The sequence below is a fragment of the Aythya fuligula genome, chromosome 4 (assembly GCF_009819795.1).
Source record: "Aythya fuligula isolate bAytFul2 chromosome 4, bAytFul2.pri, whole genome shotgun sequence".
NCBI lineage: Eukaryota > Metazoa > Chordata > Aves > Anseriformes > Anatidae > Aythya > Aythya fuligula.
In genome coordinates, this window is record NC_045562.1 from 69,866,136 (window position 1) to 69,888,937 (window position 22,802).

The following is a 22,802-nucleotide window of genomic DNA, read 5'->3' on the forward strand; positions in this document are numbered from 1 at the left end:
GTGGCTGCCCCATTCCTTGAGGCGTTTAAGGCCAGGCTGAATGGGGCTTTGGGCAGCCTGATCTGGTGGGAGGCGTCCCTGTCCATGCCAGGGGGGTTGAAACTATGTGTCTTTAGTGTCCGATTGCATAGGGTTTAATTAAAATTAAATTTCGGCGGCGTTTCGGGGCCGGGGCCGGCAGGTGGCGGTGCAGGGAAAGCCGCGGCAGGGCCGGAGCCCGGCCTGGGGCCTGGTCGTGAGGCGAGCGCCGCCTCAGAGAAATCCCACCCGAGGCGGTATCCTGACCCGCCCGGGACGCTGCCACTGCCGTTCCTACAGATCGTTTTCACGCTCGTATGTTTTAATTTTGTTTTGCAGGATTTGAACTTACAGGCTCGGAGCATCGGCTTGTGGCAACAGGCTTGGCGTCCCAGAGACGAAGCCTTAGGGTGACCTGCGGGCGTAGCTGGGTGCCCAGGAGCTTTCAGCAACAAAGGTGTAAATTACCATCCTAAAATACATGTATATGCACACATAAATACATATATGCACATGACACGGATATATATTTAGCATATTACAAATATATATCCATATATACACAAACATATATCCGTATGTAAACATTGCTTATGGACGCCACTCGCAACACATTCTCCTGTTGCACCTTCCATCCCTCTGTAAGGCTACGCAGTTTTCAGGCCAGGAATTAGTCTTTGATTAGATCAGTCCTTGATGTGATTGATCAGAGACTTGCAATAAAATCTGTAGAATTTTATTTGAAAAACACAGTCCTGAGTATCACATCACGGAAACTACTTTTAATGACCAAAAGAGAACACTTCTTTCTTAGAAGTAGCCAAATGTGGAGGCATTTCCCAAACAGAACTACTCACCGCTGTCCCTGTGCTTATAGACAACAATGGACGTAGTAAAAATTTTGGAAAAACATAAAAGTATTAAAAATTTATAGTGGCACATTTTGCCTTTTATATGAAAAGGGGGAAAAAAAAAAAAAAGCAACAATAATACAAAAACCCTTAAGCCAATAACAACAGCACAGAAGATATTTAGACTTCAAAAAAAAAAAAAAAAAGGGAAAGCTCACCAAAAAGCCGATGAGGAAACTTAACTTTTTTTCTTTTGCATTAAAGAATTGTAAACAGAATAGGACCTGGTAGAATAGTGGCTCTTTCTTGAAAGGGCACCAGTGTTGAACTGAAATCACCACTGAGTTTTAAAAATCTGCATGGGCACAGGTGGGTTAAAGCAACTACACTTCTTACAGGATATTCTAGCCCTATCTGTAGTGTTACAAGTTGCCAGAGTCCATGGCCTTGCTGGAACAAATAATGGAAATGCTGATAAATCCAGAAAAGAAATAGCTAATGAAATGTCTTTAAAGATTTAAATCAGTTATGATTCTCTAAGAAACAGAGGTAATTTTTCAAAAAAATAAAGGGATCTTCAGGGAAAGATGTATTATATGAAAGAAGCTTCAATAAAGCACTGACAAACACAACAAACAAACGATGAATTCAAACTGGAAACAAGGCACATATTTTACCAGTGAGAAAACGCATTCTTGCTCTCTTGATGATGTTTTTCTGACAGATGTGCTGTAACTGAACACAGCTCTGGATTATAAAAAGTTTGAGACTGGTCATCTGAAATCAGGAGACTGTAGATACATAGCTCCTGGCTCTTTTGTAAGGCAATGAGTTATGGAGATTATTTGTCCACAAAACAGGGGAGGCAAGACTAGGAAAATCTGGTGACTTAGTTACACAGTAAATCTTAAAGCAGGAGCCTTGGCTACTCCGATGGTTCAGGTCTCCTCCTAAAGAGAGGACAGGATAGATAGAGAGTATTTTGCAAACATATATACATATATTTCTTTTTAAAAGGGTATTACGACACTTTGAAGAGTCCTCGAGTTAAATGCAACGTTTCAGAGAATGTTCTCAATTTCAAAACACAATTACGTGAGGACATAAAAGGGTGGCAGGAAGGTCTCTTTAATGGCTGGAAGCCATAAGAGAAGCTCCTCAAAGTGCTTGCAGGGAGGACTGGTTGGAGCAGATGAAGTTGTGAGGTTGCATTTCTGATCTTTTGGATTTTAACAAAGTTGATCTATACTGGTACACTTAGTGGGATTTGCACAAAGCCTCTTCTATAATATTCAAGAAAGCAATGAACTACAAGTCTAAGCCTCAGCCTAGACATTTTAGTTTAACATTTAGTGTGAGACTTTTGAGAAGAGTCCACAGCTCTGTTCAACTACTTTCAATGTGTAACCAGGCACAATCTGCGTTCTAACAATTCTGATGCTTTGTTTTTTCTTATGGTGTGAAATCAGGAAAATAATGATTCATTTTAAGCTCATCAGATCCTAGGTGAAGGAATTATTTTGCAACAACAATTTTTAAGTAGGCACCTGAAGATATAAGATGAAGTTTGTTGATCCAAAAGTCATAACTTTTTCAACCAAGAACACAAAAATGCACTGATTTCTTTGTATGCTGTTCCTGGAAAAAGATTGCTGGGGGGAAGCAATGCAGACAAACCCTGCATTCAGATTCAGCATTTCATCCAGCGTCTCACATCTTCAAACGTGGAGATCCCAGGCTATGTTATTTATGGTTCCCTGATGCAAGGAAACCAGTCGTTATCCTTTGTTAATTGGTTTAGAATAAGACAGGTATTTCTGGAACCAGCAACTGCTAATCTTACTTCAGTGAGGAATTCTTCATTTTACCCAGAAGTGGAGGGCTCTAAACACAGAGGTAGGTAATACATTGTAGCCAAGGGCAGGATAATCTGTCTAACAGGGCAGATGACATTCTTCCCAATTATTATAAAAGCAAAGACGTGATAGGTGTTATGTCAAAGAAGGTCTGGTACTCACTGAACAGACAAAATTTATTTAGAAATGTTTCAGCTGTGCCTACAGTGTTGTTTTGTTTGTTTGTTTGTTTTTCTAGGCTTAGTAAACTGAATAATTTGCTGTCCTAAATATCATCCTATTTATTCACTGTTTTTAGAAGTGGGAAGTACATCATTAAAGCTAGAGCTTTGCAAGGGGTATGACAGTGAAATTCAAAGTAAACAGGTATCACAAAGTCTGGATCATCAACGTATGTGTACCTGTGAGACCAATATTGACAAATTGTTCCTAAAAACAAACAAAAAACTGCCTCAGCAACACCAGTTCCCTTCTATTCTTCACTGTGTGACCACCCAACTAGACGAGGTTGTGCCCCGAGGGCATTCAGCCTGTACCAGGGCCATGGCTCTTGGAGCTGGACGTGGCTCAGTTCACGTGCACCCAGGAGAGCTGTGTAGCTGCTCGAAGCACCTCTGCACCCAGAGGATGTTAAATTGCAAATGCTCTGAGGGCAAGACCCACTTACAGACTCCCAGCTTCTTCCGAAGTGCTATAGGAGATTAGAAGCCACCCATCAGATTAACTGGATCAGAGCTACAAAACACGCTTTATATAATAGTATCATTGAGTACATCCAGGGCGACTTGAGCCTTCCTAAAACTAATTCCCCACCCCTCCAGTTTTTAGCGAAGTATTTCTATTGTTCTAGTCCTTAGAACTGCTGCTTTAAACAGAGGAGACGTCTCCACATGGGGCATGCACAGGCACCCTGAAGAACTGCCCACATCTCTGGTCTTGCCTCTTCTGAGCAATTTGTCTTGCTGTGGTTTGCAAAGGAGGAAAAGGAAATTGTCTGCTGATTTTATTATCTGTTTATTTCCTTTGGGGATTTGTCTATACGATCCTGCTTAATGTCCATGGGTGGGGAACAAAATATTTAAGTTAGTTAACGATCTTTTTGTCCTGAATTGAATAGGCTTTTATCATCTTTCTCTCATTCTTCCTTCTGGCTCCATCAGGAAAAGTTCCTGGCTGGGAACTCAGGGGGATCTCCCTAGGAAAAACTGCTCCTCTGCAGGGTAGATAAAACTATTGCCTTTAGGAACATACAACATAAATGTTCATCTCCTGAGATAGGAAACAGGGTCCAAGGAACAAATCCAGCTGTAGTACACCCTTGGGTGTTATCACCCACTTAACCAGCCTTGGTTTTCCACAGGAATTTGGGATTAAAGGAAATGTCTTACGCAGAGCCAGCTGGGCCAGGAAGGGATTTTTGGTTCACCCCACTGACCACCATAGCAATCTCCCTCTGCTTCAGCTTCGGTGTAAGAGAGCCATTCATACAATCCTTTTGGGTTCGCATTTCTGTTTCAAAGATACAATACACTGGAGCCTCAAACCCTCCAAAAAAATCATGATCAAATCATGATCGCGGTATTTAATGAAGACTCTTTCATGTGAAGTCCCAATCAAGGCTGAATGAACGCCAGTACTAAGACCACCTCATCTCTGTGTTATCCCACTCCTCCACTTTATCTGTTGTACTTCCCAGGTAATATTCTAGCATCCTCTGGACTGAGGTTATTTCTGTTACGAGCACATTCCTGCTTTTTGTGCAGCATTGATAATGACAAAGACATATTAGCTCCATGACAGACGCCCCAGGAACCCCATCAGTTACTTTGCCCTTCACACTGCTTTTTACCATCTCTGAGCCAGATCCTCATGCAATTTCTAATTCCCATCTTCTCCAGCTATTAGCCAATGCCATCACACGAAATGCTGCATTACATCTGTACTCTATTTGAGAAGACTGATCCTAGCACCAGTGACCATCACAGCTGTATGGCATAACAAATCCTCAGCAAACATCTCCCCTTCACTCACAGTTCTTAAGTGCAGCATATTTTGAGAATACCTGGGCAGTTCCAGGTTACTTATTTTCTTCCTTCCCTTGAAGATGGATCTACTCCAGTAGCTGCTCTCCATGCAGGTGATACCATATCCAGGCTGGATACTCTAACAGCTTCTTCCCATTAAAACTAAGCAATTAAGAGCTCCAGGAGAGAAATTACTTGTTTTCTACAATTTGCACACATTTTGTTTTCCTCACTTCCACAATTCTAAATTATTTCAGTTTTTAGTGGTGTATCTCCCTCTCCACCCCATCCAGCAATGCTGATCATCACTTTTATCAGAAGTGAGAAGCGAGGTGCTGGGTGCAGTTTTGTAGTTCAGTCTGGTTCTCTACGATGCAGCTATGCAGCAGTTTCACATTAATGTTTTTGGTCTTACTTGCACTTTCAAAAAAAATGTTGCAGTTATTTTAGCCTCTGTGACAGGTAACTGGCTTTTAGCCATCCTTAGCTCCACCTTGACACCCTGTTCTCATTTTCAGGAAGTCAAAACAAAAAGCTGCTCTTCTTCATCAGCCTTTTAGATTTCTTGGTCTGCTATTTTCTAATGGTCTTTTTGTGGTACTAACACTCCTGCTGATGGTTTTCTCTGGCTTAAGATACAGATCTCTGGCGATTTTAGCATGGTCAAATAGAAATTCGTGGTGGACTTTGAAATATCTTACTCAAATCCACAAGCTCCTCAGTGAAATTATCATTGCTAGTTAGCAACAAGGTAAGAAAATTTCATTGAAATGAAGAACGTCCTTTTATGGAGTCCTAAAACTTGAGTTCAGACTAAAGTCAGGATTAGACCTTGAGTTTTTTTCAGTGAGTAGCTCAGATACGTGTTGAACCTCATACAAAAGTCAGCTGTAATTGAGAACTACTTTCTGTTGGCTCTATAGCTATCGTGCCAAAAACCACTCCTGTCCTCACATCCAAAAACACTGGGGCCCTACAGCTGCTTGCTCCCTCTCGCTGGGCACGAGTGCAAGTTGTCTTTCCCTGACTATTTGCCAGCAGGATTTTCTTCTACTTACAGAGCCTACCCAGCCATGAGATGTGTTAGTGAAGAGCTAAGAACAGATCCTGCTGTCCATCTCTGCCCATCCTTGTACTTTTCCTAAAGCAAACAAAGTTGAGCTGCATTCCTTTCCCAGGCAAGCTTAGCTAACGGGGCCAACTCTTTACAAAAAATGCTGCCTTCCAGCCTGGCTGGGAGTTAGAAATATTGCACAACCAACCTGAAGATGAGTCTTTAAAAAACAAAAGGGCAGGGAGATCCTGTTCAGCATTGAACCTGCAGATGCCTCTTGTCATCAAATAAAAACAAACTGTTCCTGCAGCATTCAATAACCAGAAGAAATGACTTGCAGCTTACTTGATCCAAGGATCAGATAAGGCTCAGATTTTATCAGGAGTCCTGTGGATCTGTACTTATTTGGTGTGCTAGTTCAGAAAGCGTGGAGCGAGACAGCTGGAGCAGCATATTGCCACTAATACCTGGTTTTGCCTTTAAAGATGCAGATCATTTGTACCAAATGCTGGAAAGTCATGCCACAAAAGAGCAACTGTTCAGAGCCAGGTAAACCAGGAAAAATGGCCCTCAAGTGGAGTACGTTGGAGAATGCAATCAAGAACTCTGGCCTAAGGAGTGCAAGATTAAAGCAGGGATAGCAGAAAGGGCAATCAGCCTGCCTCTGGAACAGAGCATGAATTACTCTGCATACTTCAGGACAGAGCAGGAAGAAGCAATGTGCTGAGCAGAATGTGACAAATTACAGAGCATGAAAAAACAGCAGAGAACTGACTACAGCTATGGCTTACAGCTACTGATGTTCTTAACCAAGTGACCTTCGGTGCTACAGAAGGCAAATGCACACCACAATGCAGTCGTGGGTCCCAAAACCTGCCTTGATGAAGAGCTTGGTCTAGCTCTCCCAACATACTCTGCCCAGGCTACCTGACACAGGAAAGGAGAAAAAAGCCATATATATATTTCCCTCCTCTCAAAAACAGTCTTTTAGGAATGTTAAAAAGGCTTTCTTTTGCCAGATTACCAACTGTCCCATAACTTTTTCATTCTTCCTCTCCCAAATCAATCCTCTTCCCCCTCCCCAAAGTAATCTTACTAATAGAACAGGAATGGATACACTTAAGAGTATTAAAAATAAATTTAAAAAAAAAAAAAAAAAAAACAAACACATACCAGCCCATCAGTCTATAATACTTCCTGCAAATTGTTTTGCCTGAACACAGCATCAGCTTCATTTTTTCTCATCACAGCAAGCGCTGCCATCTTAGTGTCTTGAACCTTCTGTACCCTGACGGGTAATGGAACGCTTCCAGCTCAAACATCTTGAAGAAACCCATGGGTCAAGGCACCTGGTGTGACAAACAGCATCACCACCTCTCTCCCCTTTTGCAATACTCAAGAACCTTCATCTCTGACAAGTGATTTGGTCCACAAGAAACAGAAAAGGTTCAGGCAATTCTCAACTTCTGCGTAACTACAGAGATAAACCTGTTCTGACCACATCTGGGACAAACTGTTGCCACTCAAACATGAGCACCATAACTAAAACCCAGAGCCTCAAGTCTCACAAAGGCTGGCAAGACTGAGAAAAGGTCACAGCACTTCCCAGTGTCATAAAGGATAGAGCTCATTTCCAGCTCAGCTAGATCCTGAGAGAAGATAGCATTCACTTTACTAATTAACCTCTTCCATTTCAAAAGGACGCCCTTCATCACACAGGCAGTAACTTCTTCCCTTAAGGAAACAAATGAATTGTCTTAGGTCTTCTGCCTCAGCATTCTGCCAGGCATTTAGATGATGCAAGTCATCCGTAAAAGACTGCGAATGTCGTCTAAAGTAGCTGATGGCCATGTTTTGATTGATGTGAAATGCAGGCACTGCTGGTGACACAAGACATACAATTGGCAGAACAGATCCAGTTTTCAGACAGCAGGATATTAAAATATTTGTGGAGCTTCCACGTATGCTGACAGTCAAGTTCAAGTCCTATGACTGACTCCTCACCATAAAATTTATGTTAGTGCTCTGCAAGATACTGATAGAATGAGACAGATTTTGCAAACTTTTACCCAACATTTCATTTGTTGAGGAAAACATCTCTGTAACCGTGCCCTGCTTTCAGTGTTATACAAATGGTACTTCCAAAACCCTCTTCCCACTGTACACAGTAGCAGGAATCAATGCTGTGTTGACCCAGGATGTTGACAGAACATACCCAAACTATACTTACAGCCAGAAAGATTATGAAATCCGAGCATACACAGGACATCCCCTCTGTTGACGCACAAAAAAACAAGATGCAGAAGAGGAAAGCAGAGTATGAAGTTATTAAAATAGTGTTTACAGGCACCAAGCTTCTACTTGCTGTGAATCACGTACTACTCTTGGTTTAATGCTTGAAGGCACCAGAGATAAGAGCTCTGAACTAACACCTCTGCTGGACTCTAAGCTTCGGGCTGCAGAGAGCAGTTGGGGAATACAAACCAAAAATCCAGGCTGCAGCCCAGCAATCCTCCCCTGCAGCCATTTCTGACCCCTATAAAGCTGGAAGGCTTCTGGAGCCGTGCTGGAGGAAGCCAGAGAATGAAAGCCAGCCTATAGTGCATTTACTGGACCCAATCCACAGGGGTCAGCCAGGAGACTACAACTGCCTGGAACAAACTGGGCTTGTTGCAGTCAAAGCAGGTGGTTTGACTGCAGATTTCTGATGCAAGCAATCACAGCTAAGAAACAGCTCCTTCCGGAGCACCTGCTTTCTAAAACACCACCAGGGACACAGACCTCAGGCTGGCACCTGGCCTGCTGAGATGATATTTTCTGTAAGCAGAGGCCCCCCTATTGCAGGACAGAAGCTCTCCTCGCTTCACTTCCCAAAGTCATTTTTTGGGAGCGTGGATTTCTGAGGAAACCACAGTTCTAACTAGTACTTACAGAAGCAAAAACAACAATTTCCATGCCCTACAATTGTTAGGCAGTTACCATATGCATTTCCTCAGGACTTACTAAAAAATAAAAATAAAACAAACCCCTTCCTCCCTGCTCCTTTGGGCTTCTATGTGTTTTGGTAACAGGGAGAAGTGAGGTTGCCACTCTCAACAGTTCTCCTTGCCCTTCTCCTGCTGTGATGCTGTGCAGAGTCAACTAAGGGAAAAATGGATGCTGCTCCATTTGGATTTCAGCAATGCTGCTCCCCGGGGCACATTTGAGTTGATGATGCTTCTGCTCTTGCATCAACAGGAAGGAAGAAATCAGTTAGTGCTTAACTGATAGCCAATTACTCCAGTTACTGATGCAAGCTCCCATCATCTGTCTCCATCTAAGAAGAAAAACAAAGCAGGAGTCACCTGTACCTGCCACTTCCGAAAACGAAGAGGGAAACAAGACACTTCCAGCAAAAAGCACAAGAAAAACTGGTCTCTGCCAAACTGATAGCTCTGCAGTGATCCAGATCTACCAGTTCAGAAGCATCAATAATGTGTGCTTATTGAGAAGGGAGCCTTTGAAGATGTACCTCACTGCAGGTATTTACAGATTGAGAGTAGCAGATACGTACAAACTGTTTATGTATTTGTAATCTATAAGTAAAACTGTGGTCTGTCCAGTATTCCTTGTAGCTTTCTTTAAAGCTCTCAGTGATGTATCAAACCCTCAGATCTAGCATCCCCTACAAAATCATTTTAACAGAAGATCTCCAGGACATTAAGGAATCTTGTAGGAAGTGACAGAATTGACAGGAATGTAGACTATGGTGTATGGTTCATGAGAAATTTAAACCAAAAATAAATATTTGACTGAGGTGCTCTTATTTATAATTTATCTTGCAGAACAGCAAAAGACACATGGCAGTTGTACTCCTTTTGAGACCCTTATAAAGATTTTATGTTGAAATACAAAGCAACTTTCTTATTTTATATAATCAAGGAATGGAAAACAATTTTTATTAACATGTTTTACATTTACAATCTTTTATTAGCTAATCAACATCAACATGCAAAAATAAGCGCTAAATACAAACCTCTACAATATGGTTTTGTTTAAACTACAATGGTTTAATTCTTTTCAAAAGTCATAAGGATGTGTTCTGTAGTCAGTAAAATTGAACTATTAGTTTCAGTAATGAATACTATTTAGACCCTAAAATTATGTAATCATCCTGCAAGGCATCTTCAGAAAACTTCGCCCAACACTTAAGAATACCAGCTCATTTTCATGTGAGTACATTCTCAAAGCAAGAAATAAGGCAGTAGCACTAATGATTTCATATTGAACCCTATGCACATAACTAATAACTTTAGAAGGACTTTAACACTATGGTAGACTGGAAAAAGAACATTTAAACAAGCATTGGATTTTGCCTGAAATGTTCTCGGTTCCTCTTGATACTTATGCAACCTCCTTAGAATATTTGGGTTTGGAAAAAGACTTCATACTCCTTCAAACCAGTCCCTAGTTGATCCTCCAGAGAAGCCAGTCTTGTGTCAATGACATCAATATCTTCCCATGGAAATAAGTTACATGATTCATGTTCATGATTATTCATGTTCATGATTACTTCACGAGAGGATCATAAAGAAGGCAAAGAGGAGCTTAAAGGAGAACATATTTGTGGTACTGAAATCTTTCATAACAAAAGGGTCTTGGACAATTGTGAAGAAGAGGGAAGAAAAATGGATTTAGTTTCAAATCTGTTGCAACTTTTCCCCCAGTGCAAGTGTCCATCTTTAAAGAAAGTTATCCTTTAGAAGATGAAAGTACTTTTGAGAAGAGTCCAATTTTTCACCTTATGTTACAAAACCTTAACAATCAAAATTTGTTTTTGTTTTTATTCAAGTACAAACTTAAGTCATAATTCCTCTCTCTCTTTTTTTTTTTTTTTTAAACGAGTGTTTATTGTTGCTCATTGATCTTTGGTCGCAAGAAACAATAATGCCACCGACAGGTCTGACCGCCAAGGTGGCAGGTTTTGCTTCTTTGCCACACATTAAGGCCCCCCCCTTTACAGGGTATGCCAATATACACTGTGTCAAAATTCCAGCGGCACTTCAGCGTGTGTTTTACGGACCTACATGATGTAGACTTTCTCAGCTTGTGAGAAGTTGAAGACTTCTTTGGTTCTTGGGCAAATTACTTTGTCATCTTGACGAATAGAAAGCAGAGACTAGAAAAGAGTGAAATCAAAAGATAACATTCACAACAGAAAACCAAAACATTAGTAACTCAAAACATTATTTAACAATTTACTAAATAACATCATTTTAAAAAAGTTATACCCTGAGGTCAAAACATCTTTGTCCACAAAACTTACTTACTCTGTATTAACACCCTCCAGAGGAGAAAATTTCCATTGCCATTTGATTTCATGCTACCAACTCCTGCATTCAATCACACATTAGTTTCTTTAAAAACCCATTTTATCACATATAGTCCCTTAAAAATTACTGTTAAAAGCTACATATGTTCTGCTAATAGAGATGATGCTTCTGTCTGGCTAACAAAATTTAAAAGCTTATTTTTATTAGGAAGTTCCTGTGACCACTGCTATTTTAGACTTCAGAAAGTCATTGATTTCAACACTTACATTGTATCCATAGACATATCCATTTGGTAACATCATAGGAGGATTATTTTCATTCATTACATCCCCCGAAATCTTGCAGACTAGTCGGGAGTTGGCACAATGTGCCATAGGCAGAGGCTGAGCCAGCTTGTTCAGGGATTTGCTACACACAGGGCAGTCTGGGTTTTTTGAACTCCCGTCCTCTTTATAACACTGTCTATTTAACAGCAAGTTAAGGTACAACCAAAGAATGCAACATGAATTAGTTTCACAAAATATATTAGAAAAGCAGTAAATTGTGCAATATAGCATAGGTTATAGAATGTACTTAACTATTCAAGTTCAATATATACATGTAAAAATCAAGTGCTTGGTTTCAAAAAAGAGTTAAGAGTAAGCAAAAAGTACCAGCCACATTCCACAGGTGAAGTTTCCACTCTAAAGCATGTCCATAGCATCAGTACTTCTCTAATACACCACAGTGTGTAGGAAACCTAAGTTTCCAAGGATGCAGGATATATTTGAATATTCATATCAAAACCAAACAGGATAAATTTGTAAGTATTTAAAAAAACATCATAGTCCTGCTCACCAGCTCACCAACTTTTGCAAGTGTATTATCTTAGGACAGATGGAAAGACGGCCTAGTATGAAAACAGCATAGAGTGCACCTTGTATTTTTCACTCCATCCCTACTGCCCCCTTTCTTTAACTGTAATGCTATTTATTGCAATCTGCCCTTAATTTAATAGAGGCCAATTCATACTTCACTTAAACTCATGAATAAAAATATTTAAATGCCGGATTTCCTCTTTGAGTTCTCTGAAAAGCATTCGTAGAAGAAAAAACACTCTTGTGCTTGCTGGCAGTACGTGCATTAAAGGATACGGTGTTTTTATAGCTGAAAGGCCTGCCTGGAGTGTTATAGTAAAAACAGAATTGTTTCCCAGCTGATGTAGTCTGTAGTTATCATATCTAAACTGCTGGATCAGCATTCTCCATCGAGCAGGGTCCAGGAGATCCTGTTAAAAAAAACACCACAGCTATAAGTTGTTTTTAATTTAGTTGTCCTGGAAAGGAGTCTGGGAGGGGTAAATCATACAGCACTCACTGGACTGAATCCATTACAAACTAGAAGTATACACGTTAATGCACAGCATGAGGGTACTTGTTAAGGAAGGCCCTTTTAACACTAACTTTTAGAAATGTAAATCAATTATTTAATAAAATAGAGGACCAATATTCCACATCCAAAATAACTTTTCATTATACTCGTGCACACGAGCTTCTAATGCCATCAGATCTTAGCTCAAAGAAAATGTGTTAGCTTTTACAGCAAACACAACTGTGTTCAAATTAAGTGATTCTGTGACAAGCGTTCTGTACCTATGCTCTTTGCTCTATCAGAAGTGATCTTAACTGCAGATTTAAGTGTTATGTCCACCCTCCCCCACTTCCCCATCTACCCAATGCTCTAATTAAGGTATGTAAATCCCGGTAAAGCTTTTTTTTTTTCTCCTTTCTAGAATGCCAGTCTACTTATGAAGCAACATTAGCATGTGGGTGTTTGCTCTACAGCCTCTGAACCAACATCACACTGGGCAAACATCTGCTGAATAATTAGAAGCTTTTTTATTTTTTACCTCAACTCGGGCTAATTCTACTGAAACCTCTTTGTGATGTAATCTCTCTCTCTATATATAATATATAGAGAGATATATAAATGTAAATGTAAAATGTAAATATATATATATATATATTTACAGAATTTCATATCATTTCTGAGGGGAAGAAGGGCTTTAAATCGAAGAGCTGGCACAACTCCAGCTTAGAGGATGCTATGCATTTAAGGACAGAATTAATATGTACTGTAATGCTGAGAATTACCCTAAAAAACAGGGAACAGTAGTTAATGTAGCTTCCATTTAAAAAAAAAAAAACCTAAGCCCACAAGCCCACAGAAGAATATTTTGAACCCTAAAAATAAAGCTGTGAAACGTAGGAAGTGAAGACTGAAGATATACTTGTGATATTTCACATATACAGGTAAAGACCTTGTCCTTTCCTCCTTTGTATCCATAACCTGTGTTATTTGTTATGAGAAATGGCAGTGCTGACCACTCTCAGAAATTTAGAAAGAAGCTGAATATTATCAACTGCACATTCTACACTTGGAGGCAGCTAGAAGAAACAGTATTTTTAGTTTATTAAGCATGTTTTTAAAGAAAGTTATTTAAAGACTTAATGACAGACAACAGAGATAGCAGCAGCAGCAAATTCAAAACATGTTATACCAAAAGTAACTAGGCAGTGACATTACTGTGATGCAGACATCAGTCTTTATGCTTCACTCTGTGCCACCTCAGCCCTCTCTACCTCTCCTCAGATTGCTGCTCTTGCAAGAAGAGGGAATGAAGAAGGATGGACTCCAGCACCACCTTCTCTTGTAACCTGTACTCTTGAATTCCCCCACCCCAGAAAGATCAGACTGGCCTGAGACATATAGATATTTAAAAGCATTTTATGAGCAAGTCTTTCATCACTATTTTTAAGTTACATGTTAAAAGAACTACATTTGAAAGAAACTTAGGAAATATGTTGCAGAACTGCAAAAGGCCAACTTTTATAAAAGTGCTAGAGTGGATTTGGAATGACCTAAGTGCAGAAATTTCACCTTGCCTTCTGTAACTAACAACAGAGCTACCTGAATAGCGTGGAAAATTGGTTTACATATAACTCGTGTTAATACAGAATGAAATTGTGTCTCCATGAACAAAGGCAAAAATGACTATTGGACTGGAGACAGGATCTGCAAAGTTGACATTTTTGGTGCTTTATTTTTATCTAAAGATGTTCCCAGTTTTAAAAAAGGTAGAGAACAGATGCAGCTCAAACCAGTCCTGGTTTGATTTTCTGACAAGCATTTGGAGAGCGGAACTACACCGAAGATGCAAAACCACCAGGAATACTAGATGAGAGATAAAAGAAAAATGTCTCACAGTAGAAACAGCTGGGCCAACTGCGGGTCTACAGTGGAAAAAAACAGCACAAAGAAAGAGGTGACATGACACGAGGAAGCAGCAGAAAAACATTCAGATGTAAATACATGGGGAAGGAAAGAATCCTGTAGAATCCGAAAAGAAGTATTTGCCTGACTCTAAATGCTACAAATCTACAAGGAAAATTGAGGCTGAGAACTCATACAGATGTAGGCAAGAGTTAAGGCAAGAAATGTGTAAGCATTTAGTAAAGCAAAAAGCATTATTTCTGCCACCAGACTGCGTAACTGTTTGCTCTATCAAATGCCCCATCTAAGACCGGAATGTTCCCAGAGTTCTAGCTTTTGTTCTGACCTTAAGGCAATTTCTGAGAAGAGTCTAAATTAGATCCCTAATTAAGAGCAAAAGTACCACAAATGATCAAGAAAATCCTCTGACTGAGAGTCTAGGTGACTGAACACAAAAGCAGTTACTGAATGCCCAGATGGAATAATTCTAGCCAGAGCTACACAAGTGTGGTCACAAAATATCAAAAGAAACGAGCTTGTTTTTCCACAACACTAAAATGTCTATCTTTCTACAAGTTCTCCTCAAGTACTAAAAGACAGGACAACAAGCTGGAGAAAGTTCATTTAATTGGTTGTAAAGAACCTTCTTCCCCTGAGTTAACAAAAATCAATTCGTTAGAGATGTCTTTTCATTGATTTAAAGGTAATTCTACTTAAAGCTATTTTAAGGAGCCATTTACGCACACAACTTGCAGTCAACATGCTAAAAGTATCTCCAAACAAGCTTAGACCGATTCTGTTTTATCCAGGTAATTATTTGAGGACCAAAACCATAACTTACATAAACTACATTTTTTACATCAGATTCATAAAGAATAGGGAATTTGTTGCAAAAGGATGGCTGTATGTGAAACAATCCTAGCTTTTTTCCTTGCTCTCTCTCACTGAAACATTCCATCTAAAATCCTCTATTTTGCTTCAAGTGCTGGTTATTTCTTACTTATTTCTTTAACTAGCAAAGCAATAAAAGCAGTCTTACATCTTGTCTTTTACACCATCTATGTTCTTGTATTATATGTAGAATACAAAATACCAGGGTCCTTCTGGGATTCCAGGATCAGCAAAGCAATTGACATTAATTCTGTTTGTTTTTAAACGATTGATTTCAGCATCAATTGTTTAAAAAACATGCTTATATTGACATTGCCAGATATTGGCATGGCATTTCACAGGATTCTTGTCTTGCTTTGCCAGCTCTACTCTTGTCTACTTTCTGCCTCCAGTATGATATTAGAAGAAATTGAAGAGAATTAGCATATGAGCACAGAATAAACTTGCGATCTGTAAGAACAGTAACTGCCTATGAATTTCATTTAATTCAAATTTAGATGTAGTTATTACCACTAATACCTATATTAATTTGTATAGCTCAAATAAATGAACCCCCTTAAGCATTAGAAATACTCTTTTCAGATCATCCAAATGATCCTTCTTCATCCCAACCACAAGAACATTAATTTGAGTACAATAAAGAACTACTGCTAGTGTATTAAGGCTACAGCCTGATATCTTTTTTCTTTTTTTTTCCTTTTACTTCCCCATCTTCTGTCTCTTGCTATATATTTGCATGTCATGCTTCCAGTCCCAAATCTTTAGTGCCAAGATTGAGTTATTACTACCTGTATTAATATAAAGGCAAGGATTGGTATTAAAATTAAGGACTATAAAGATAGATTTTAGAAAGAAGAACTAAAAAAAACTATTTTATCTACAGATTATCACTGCGTTCTCCTGTGAGGAAAGAATTACAAGTATGTTTTCTTATTCTGCTGTATCAGTGAATTTCAAGCATAATATTACCTTATAGGGGGAGATATGAGTGTCTGAAGGAAAGGCCAACATTCCCATCACTTGTCGAACCTCATCCAGCTGGCTTCCCTCAGCCTGACTGAAATGCTTCCTTGCATGTCTGAAATACAGAATTTAGACTTTTTAGATACATTTGCTTCTAAATCAAGTAAATTAATATAGTTACGTTAGAGTTCAGAGAAAAACTCGAGATTCTACTCCCAATACACAAAATCAAAAAGGTGGTGCACTTAAGGGCTTTAAAAACATCCTACAAATGGGAATGCAAGAATGACTTTAAACATTAGCAATTTTATGCTGTAGTTTTTTAGAAACCAGAACTTCCTACTGTAGCATGAAGTCTAACCTCACCGACACCCAGAATGACGTGTCCGTGACCATTAGAAGAAATGTCTCCATTTATGCAAGCTCAATGCATCACACTCCTTTTGCAAACACTTGCAAAAAGGAATGTGGTCTGATAACCAGGTATTACAAACCATTAAAAATTCTTCACTTCTGATTTTATCTTGTTTATCTTGACATTTGGGAGAATGCTTGCTTTTGAGTAAGTGATTTTTTGGTACAGACTAGAAGGCAGCATCACTTTCTGTACAGACCACTAGAAATTGTAGGGTATTGCAACAAAAAAAAAAGATTTTTAGTAGCAGCTTCTTACTTTTTGCCAGGGAAATACAAGCGTAACCTATAATCAGTGTGAACTTGTTCTTAAGAGACGCACAAGACTGAAAACTTGGTATTTGAAGGTAGTAACAGAATTACTATCAATATCTTTAGAGCAAGAAGAAATTAAGGTATTCCACAAAATACCAAGAAACTAGAGAATTATCAGGTAAGGCTATCTGAATACTTCAAAATGCTGTATGAAACTTCCCTATGCCGTCTTCTCAACATCATCAACTCTCAAGCTGGAGTTTAAGTCTGTGGGAGAACCCTCCAGTCTTTAAACTGGATGATTAGTTCAGCTTTTCTGCCAAAAGCCTGTTTTCAGAGCTGAGCAGACATTGCAGAGTAGCCTGAGTACAGAATCAGCTCTGTATTGGATTTCTGGCATTGCTTAAGTGCAGCAAAGTCTTCTCTGTGCTGTATTTCTCCCGAGTTTGTATTACAGGGAAGCCACAAAGTCATCTCTGAAGCACTCTGGTGAGTGTTTGTTCCTTTTAAACTTATTAAAAAATCTCTTAAGATCTTTTAGAAAAGGACAAATTGTTTTAGAAGCATATGGTGTTCCTTAATTGTCCAATTCATGGGCTGAGTTCAGAAAAAGAAAGATCTAGATAGAACTTATAAAGCTGTCTTCCACTCGCTGTGACTGGGTCACCAATACCAGAACAGGCTCTTCAGCAGTGTTTCAGAGCTCCTACTTCCTCTCCCACCCAAGGCAGGAAGCAGGGGAAGTTATGCAGGACAGACTGTTTCCACTCAGCTTCCTATTTTGGGTGAGCAATTCAGGAATGTAAATATTGCTCCCCAGGTGATTACTGGTGTGAGAGCAGAAGTACAAAATTCGTGGCTTGAGAGTAGAGCCGAGGCAGGGTGAACATGCTGGAAGAGACCTAAAGCGTTTGTGCAGCCCTGCAGATGAAAGCAAGAGCCCTTTAAAAGAGAGCTTAGGGAAAGCAAAAATTCAGACCTACCAGCTGAACTAAATTTCTGTGTGCACACTCACAAGGGAAAGAAAAATCATTTTAAAATGATCACTGCACACTTGTGTTGCTTAAAACAGAAGTGGTACTTTGGCTTTGCACCACCCTCCTTATCATTGTGGTCCTTCTCCCTGTCAGGCCTCGACAATTTGCTCTCACATCCCCCTTCCAGGAGGGCTCTGAGCTGCAACATGCAAAGACCGGCCACACAACACACGTGTTCAAGAAGAGAGAGAATAGATATTTTGCTGTGTAAATAAAAACCCCACTACATGGGTGCTAGCCTTTCAAGTGAGAAGTGCTCAGCAATCCAGCACTGCAATCGTTTGAAAAATAGTGAACAAACTGCGGTGTGGAGGCCTTCTGGGGTTCAGCCAGAACGAATTACGTTTTCTAAAGTGACCTTCTGTTAGTTTTCACCTCCTGACTTTCCCTGCTGTCTCTGCCCCTTAAGAAAACAAGGAAGTCTTCCCACAAGGCGTGAGATGCTGATGTCTGGACTGACTTTATCCTCTGACTGCCAGCAAACAGAAGTAAAAGTGAAGATATCCTTTAGAAAGAGAAGCAAGTTTGTTAATTCACAACACTTTTTTCCCTGTCTTTATGAAAATGTCATGCTCTTGGAGGTGTGTATGAACCTCAGAGTACTTATTTACAATGATTTTAGCACCACTAGCACATATTAGTCAGTATAGCTGCAGCAGTGGGCTACTTTTTTTTTTTTTTTTTTTTAAACGATTATCAGTGGACCATCGTTGAAACCACTAACCGAATTCTTGTGACAGATCAAAGTAATAGGCAGGAAGTTTTTCCCTTTCCTCAAATCCCTGAGCGATTCTGTAAACTCTACAGAGACAAAGTCAGCTTCTGTTTGAAATTGTGACACCTCCTTGGGCTGGAGGAGCAGCTAACTGTGTACTTGACAAATCCAAAACTGAAAGGTTATTTACGAAGGCTAAGACTTACAGTCTGTCTAGTAAGGGTACGGTGATTTTTAAAAAGCTTTTAAGCTATGGAGTATGCATCTCTAGATGCCCAATACTTGAACTAACATATTTATCAGGAAGAACCAATAACTGAACGCAAACATAGGAGGTTATCAAGAAAGGACTTGTTCTTCCTGCTCAGTCTTTTTGACCCATGTCTGAATGCCCTTATTTCAGAGACCATTGTGACTCCTAGCAAAATCTATAATCCAGGCACTCAAAAGTATTTTTAATTGGTAATTATTTTTATGCTACTGTTCAAACCCCATCCCCTCTTCCTTCAAGGAGATGGAGATGAAGGAACAAGCTGTGTACATACACTCTTGCAGGAGGTAAGTACACTGAAATTTAATGGACTGTGGCCATTTTCTCCTTCTCTGTATATCACCAGTTTTTTTTTTTTTTTTTCCCCCTTTTACTACTTTTCTCTTTTATGTCCTAAGAAAAAGCGTGCAGGATGTTTTGTTAAGCCTTGGCTAAAAACGTGCATCTCTAGCCTCCCATGAAAGCAAAGTAGCCGAATGCTCTCAGATTTTCCCATCTGAGGTTAGTGAGAGCCCTGAAAGCGTGCAATTGGCATCATCAGCCATCAGCTGCTACCAAATAGGTACAAGCTTTCCAAAAACCTGGACAGACTGCAGGAGTTAAAGGCTGATCATAGGAGGCTAAGAAAAACTTTGTGACGTACTTAAGCAGAAGTGATTTACTCTTTGTATTAAAGTAACAGTTTTTGTACATTCTCAAAACAAACTCTCTCAAGACCACTCTGCTAAGCTACCTTAGAGCAAGGTCAGTTTGTAGATATATTCTAAAAAGCTACAGAAATTCAAACACTTATTATATAAAACATACATTTTTAAGGCTCACATCCATTTTATCCTAAAAGCAGGATGCCACTTTAGAGGTTCTCAGCAGGCAGTAAGCAAAGCTTTCAAACTTATTTAAACACCAGCTGCGTTTCAACAAAATGTCAGCTCTCCCGAGTTCCACTCATACAGGAAACTACTTGGTAAACAGCCTCTTTCTCTGCTTTCTAATGGATGCCTGACCTATTTATTGCACCTCGGACACAATACTGAAAGAATCCCGCTGCAGGCACTTAACAGAAGCAAGCTAATAAAAACACCAGTTGCAACAGTTTGCTATAAGCAGCAAGATTTATGCTACCCCTTTCTAAAATACATAGTGCCTTACTCATTAGACATTTATTTTGAGGCAAAGTAGAATGTAATGGCAAAAGCTAACATTTTTCAGCCACATTCTTGAGAAGGACAGCATTGAGAAGTTGAACTCAAAGCACAAAATTATCAAAACTTATCCCATTAGAGAGTCAACTGAGAAGGCCTTCAACTTCTCATAAATTTAAAAGGAGCTGCTAAAAAGTTAAAGCAGCATTATTACCGCTGGTGAATTCTAACTGCCAAGTATAAAATACATGGTGACCCTGAACTCCAACAGGTATATGGAATACATGTGCTTTACCCCTACCGACACAGCATATGGAACCTTATTTGCAATGTAAATAGGACTTGTAAGTTTTAAATTTCAGAGGACCTAGATACGTTTTAATAGACATTTGGAAATAAAGCCCCAAAGGTAAAAAGGAGGAGCCATAAAACAATAAAAGCCTATGTTAGTACAAATTATCCCATGCCAAGAGCACTGGGTCCTAAAATGCTGAGGGTGACAACTTGCAAATTTTTACTACTTCTATAAGGAAAAAGAAACAGAAGGAAACAAATTTTCAGTAAAAAAATATAATACGGAATGACCTTAATTCTTTGTCCTAATTCTCAGCCCATCTCCTTATTTCAGCTCTGGTTTCCAAGCTACATAAGGAAGTTGCAGCTCAAAGAAAATAGTTTTTAGAGCATGGACTATTTATTGTTAAGATGCATGACTGCACATTTGGCAGAGAGGCAAAAAGAGAGTAAAGCTAAAGGCACAGAGGCACAGTATTCATTGGATAAAGAGCACAATGGGCTTCAGAAAACAGACCAAGCAGTTGAATCTCTCACCCTTTTCATCTGTACCTGACTTAATTCCTTAGGATTGAGAGCTCTATCAAAGGGTACGTGCACACCTCCAAGTGACAGCATGTAGGTCCTCCCCTCCAAATTATTAGCATGCTAAAATTAGCTGCAGTTTTATCAGATTGCACATTTGGGTGTGACCAAAACAACGATTGTTTAGTTGCAAGTAGGGCAAAGTAGTAATGATGTGAGGTAGCTCAAAGCAAACACGAGGTATGAACAAAATTAGAAGTAACAGTTCGTAATAACCCCTAAAAATAAAAGGCAAGTCATTTTGGTGGAGGTGTTAGCATTAGACTGACCTCTCAACAATGTTTTACAGCGTTTTCCTTTTTTCATTTTTAAACTAAGACTTGAGTCTCGCCCATTTTATTGAAAAGAAGTCATCACGTTCACTCTGCAGAAGAATTTCTCCATCTAAAGCAGACAACTGAGCTAGAACACTTTCAGTCTTTGGTTATGTTATGATACTTTGTGTTTCCTATAGCTCTGCACTCCTCTGACCAAAAAGGAGCTTTTCCACAAAATACAAACCTCCTGCTGGTTTCCGTTTCTAGTACAGCTTTAAAGGCAGGAAGACTTGCAACTGCCTTAACATCAAACTTCATGAAAATGTTCAGGTACAGCGTTATCATCATGATGCATTAAAGAAGCATCAAGTCTGGCCATTAAAACTCATCTCACCCTAGGCTTAAATCTAAAACTCGTCATCTCACCCTAGGCTTAAAAGGTCTTACAAACCAGAACCTGCTGTGACTTCCTTTCCCCTTTCTCCGTGTCTAAGCTCCAGCAGCTCTGCCACCTGCAACATACTTTATGGTGCTGGCAAGATCTTTTAAGAATTATCAATACATTTTATAGTCCCACTACCAAACTTCCACTCATTTCAGCAGAACTGGTTTCCTGCATTATCCTGGGGTGTTAGTGGTCCTTATTGTTAGGGTTTAGCAATAAAAAGCATAAATTGCCTTATGTACTGAAATTGCCAAAGATCACCTTAATGGTTGAAGTCAGCTTGTGATTTGGTCTAACTAGTTCTCTGACTCATTCACACCACCTTGGGCAGTGCTGTCTTGTTCTCAAAGTCCTAACACTGAACAAGTTCAAAAGAAAAAGGATAGTGAGTTTGTTCCTTTATTCGGGACTAAGGGAAGGGAATAGGAGAGGGTAACATAGCTTGTTATCCTCACATAACAATACAGAGTTGTATGAAACGTTAAATATGAGACAGGCATTTCATTAACCTTTTAGTATTTTTATGATAAAATTTTATGATAAAATTTTAGTATTTTTATGATAAAATTGCAATGAATTCCTATAAGATGCTAGCTGTACCTCTTGAAGATGAGTTTAAGGTAAATATGTTCATTACACGTCACCAGAAAACACAGTTGCTTTATAAACAGATAGCTTCCTAGCCCTTACTTGAGGAGTAAAAAAGATGCAGAGTTTAAATGACAACAGTAAGTTGTTAAAAAGGTACGGTGTTGTTCCAGATGCACCTTCAAATATTTCCACCCCAACTTAAATGCAAAACCTGATCACAACAGTGCTAGCAAGATCCTTTGCAGCAGTGGGGCTTCTGGGTATTGCAGTAATAATCACATGTTACTAATGAAGCATTATAGCATCTTATACCATCTTATTAAGAAATTTGTTTGGTAAGCATCCTAATTTCATACCTCACAGCATCCAGTCTCTTGTTCTGTCGAATGAGTTCAATGAACTCCTGAATCCTTAGGCTGAACTCCAGACAACTCTGAGATTAAAGACAAGACAGGGTCTTAGATGGTGCCACAACTGCACTGCACAGTAGGTTAAATACTATGTGTGCACAACAAAAAGCGTTAATAACATGCAACCTTGTTTCCTTGCTTTTAGGTATTCATGAAAAAAGTTGA

The 22,802-nt window shown here is 39.4% G+C and overlaps 1 protein-coding gene across 1 annotated transcript in view; it reads right to left on the bottom strand.

Moving 5' to 3' along the window:
• Nucleotides 1-9,751: 9,751 nt before the first annotated feature.
• The window catches only part of MAEA (macrophage erythroblast attacher), a 49,765-nt gene continuing 36,714 nt past the window's right edge, over nucleotides 9,752-22,802 (bottom strand). The window contains exons 5-9 of the mRNA XM_032186811.1: nucleotides 22,584-22,660; nucleotides 16,228-16,336; nucleotides 12,249-12,382; nucleotides 11,382-11,577; nucleotides 9,752-10,961 (exon numbers count right to left, since the gene is read on the bottom strand). Of these exons, the coding sequence (XP_032042702.1) occupies nucleotides 10,866-10,961; nucleotides 11,382-11,577; nucleotides 12,249-12,382; nucleotides 16,228-16,336; nucleotides 22,584-22,660 (612 nt within the window). The 3' untranslated portion in view covers nucleotides 9,752-10,865. The remainder of the gene's footprint in view (nucleotides 10,962-11,381; nucleotides 11,578-12,248; nucleotides 12,383-16,227; nucleotides 16,337-22,583; nucleotides 22,661-22,802) is intronic.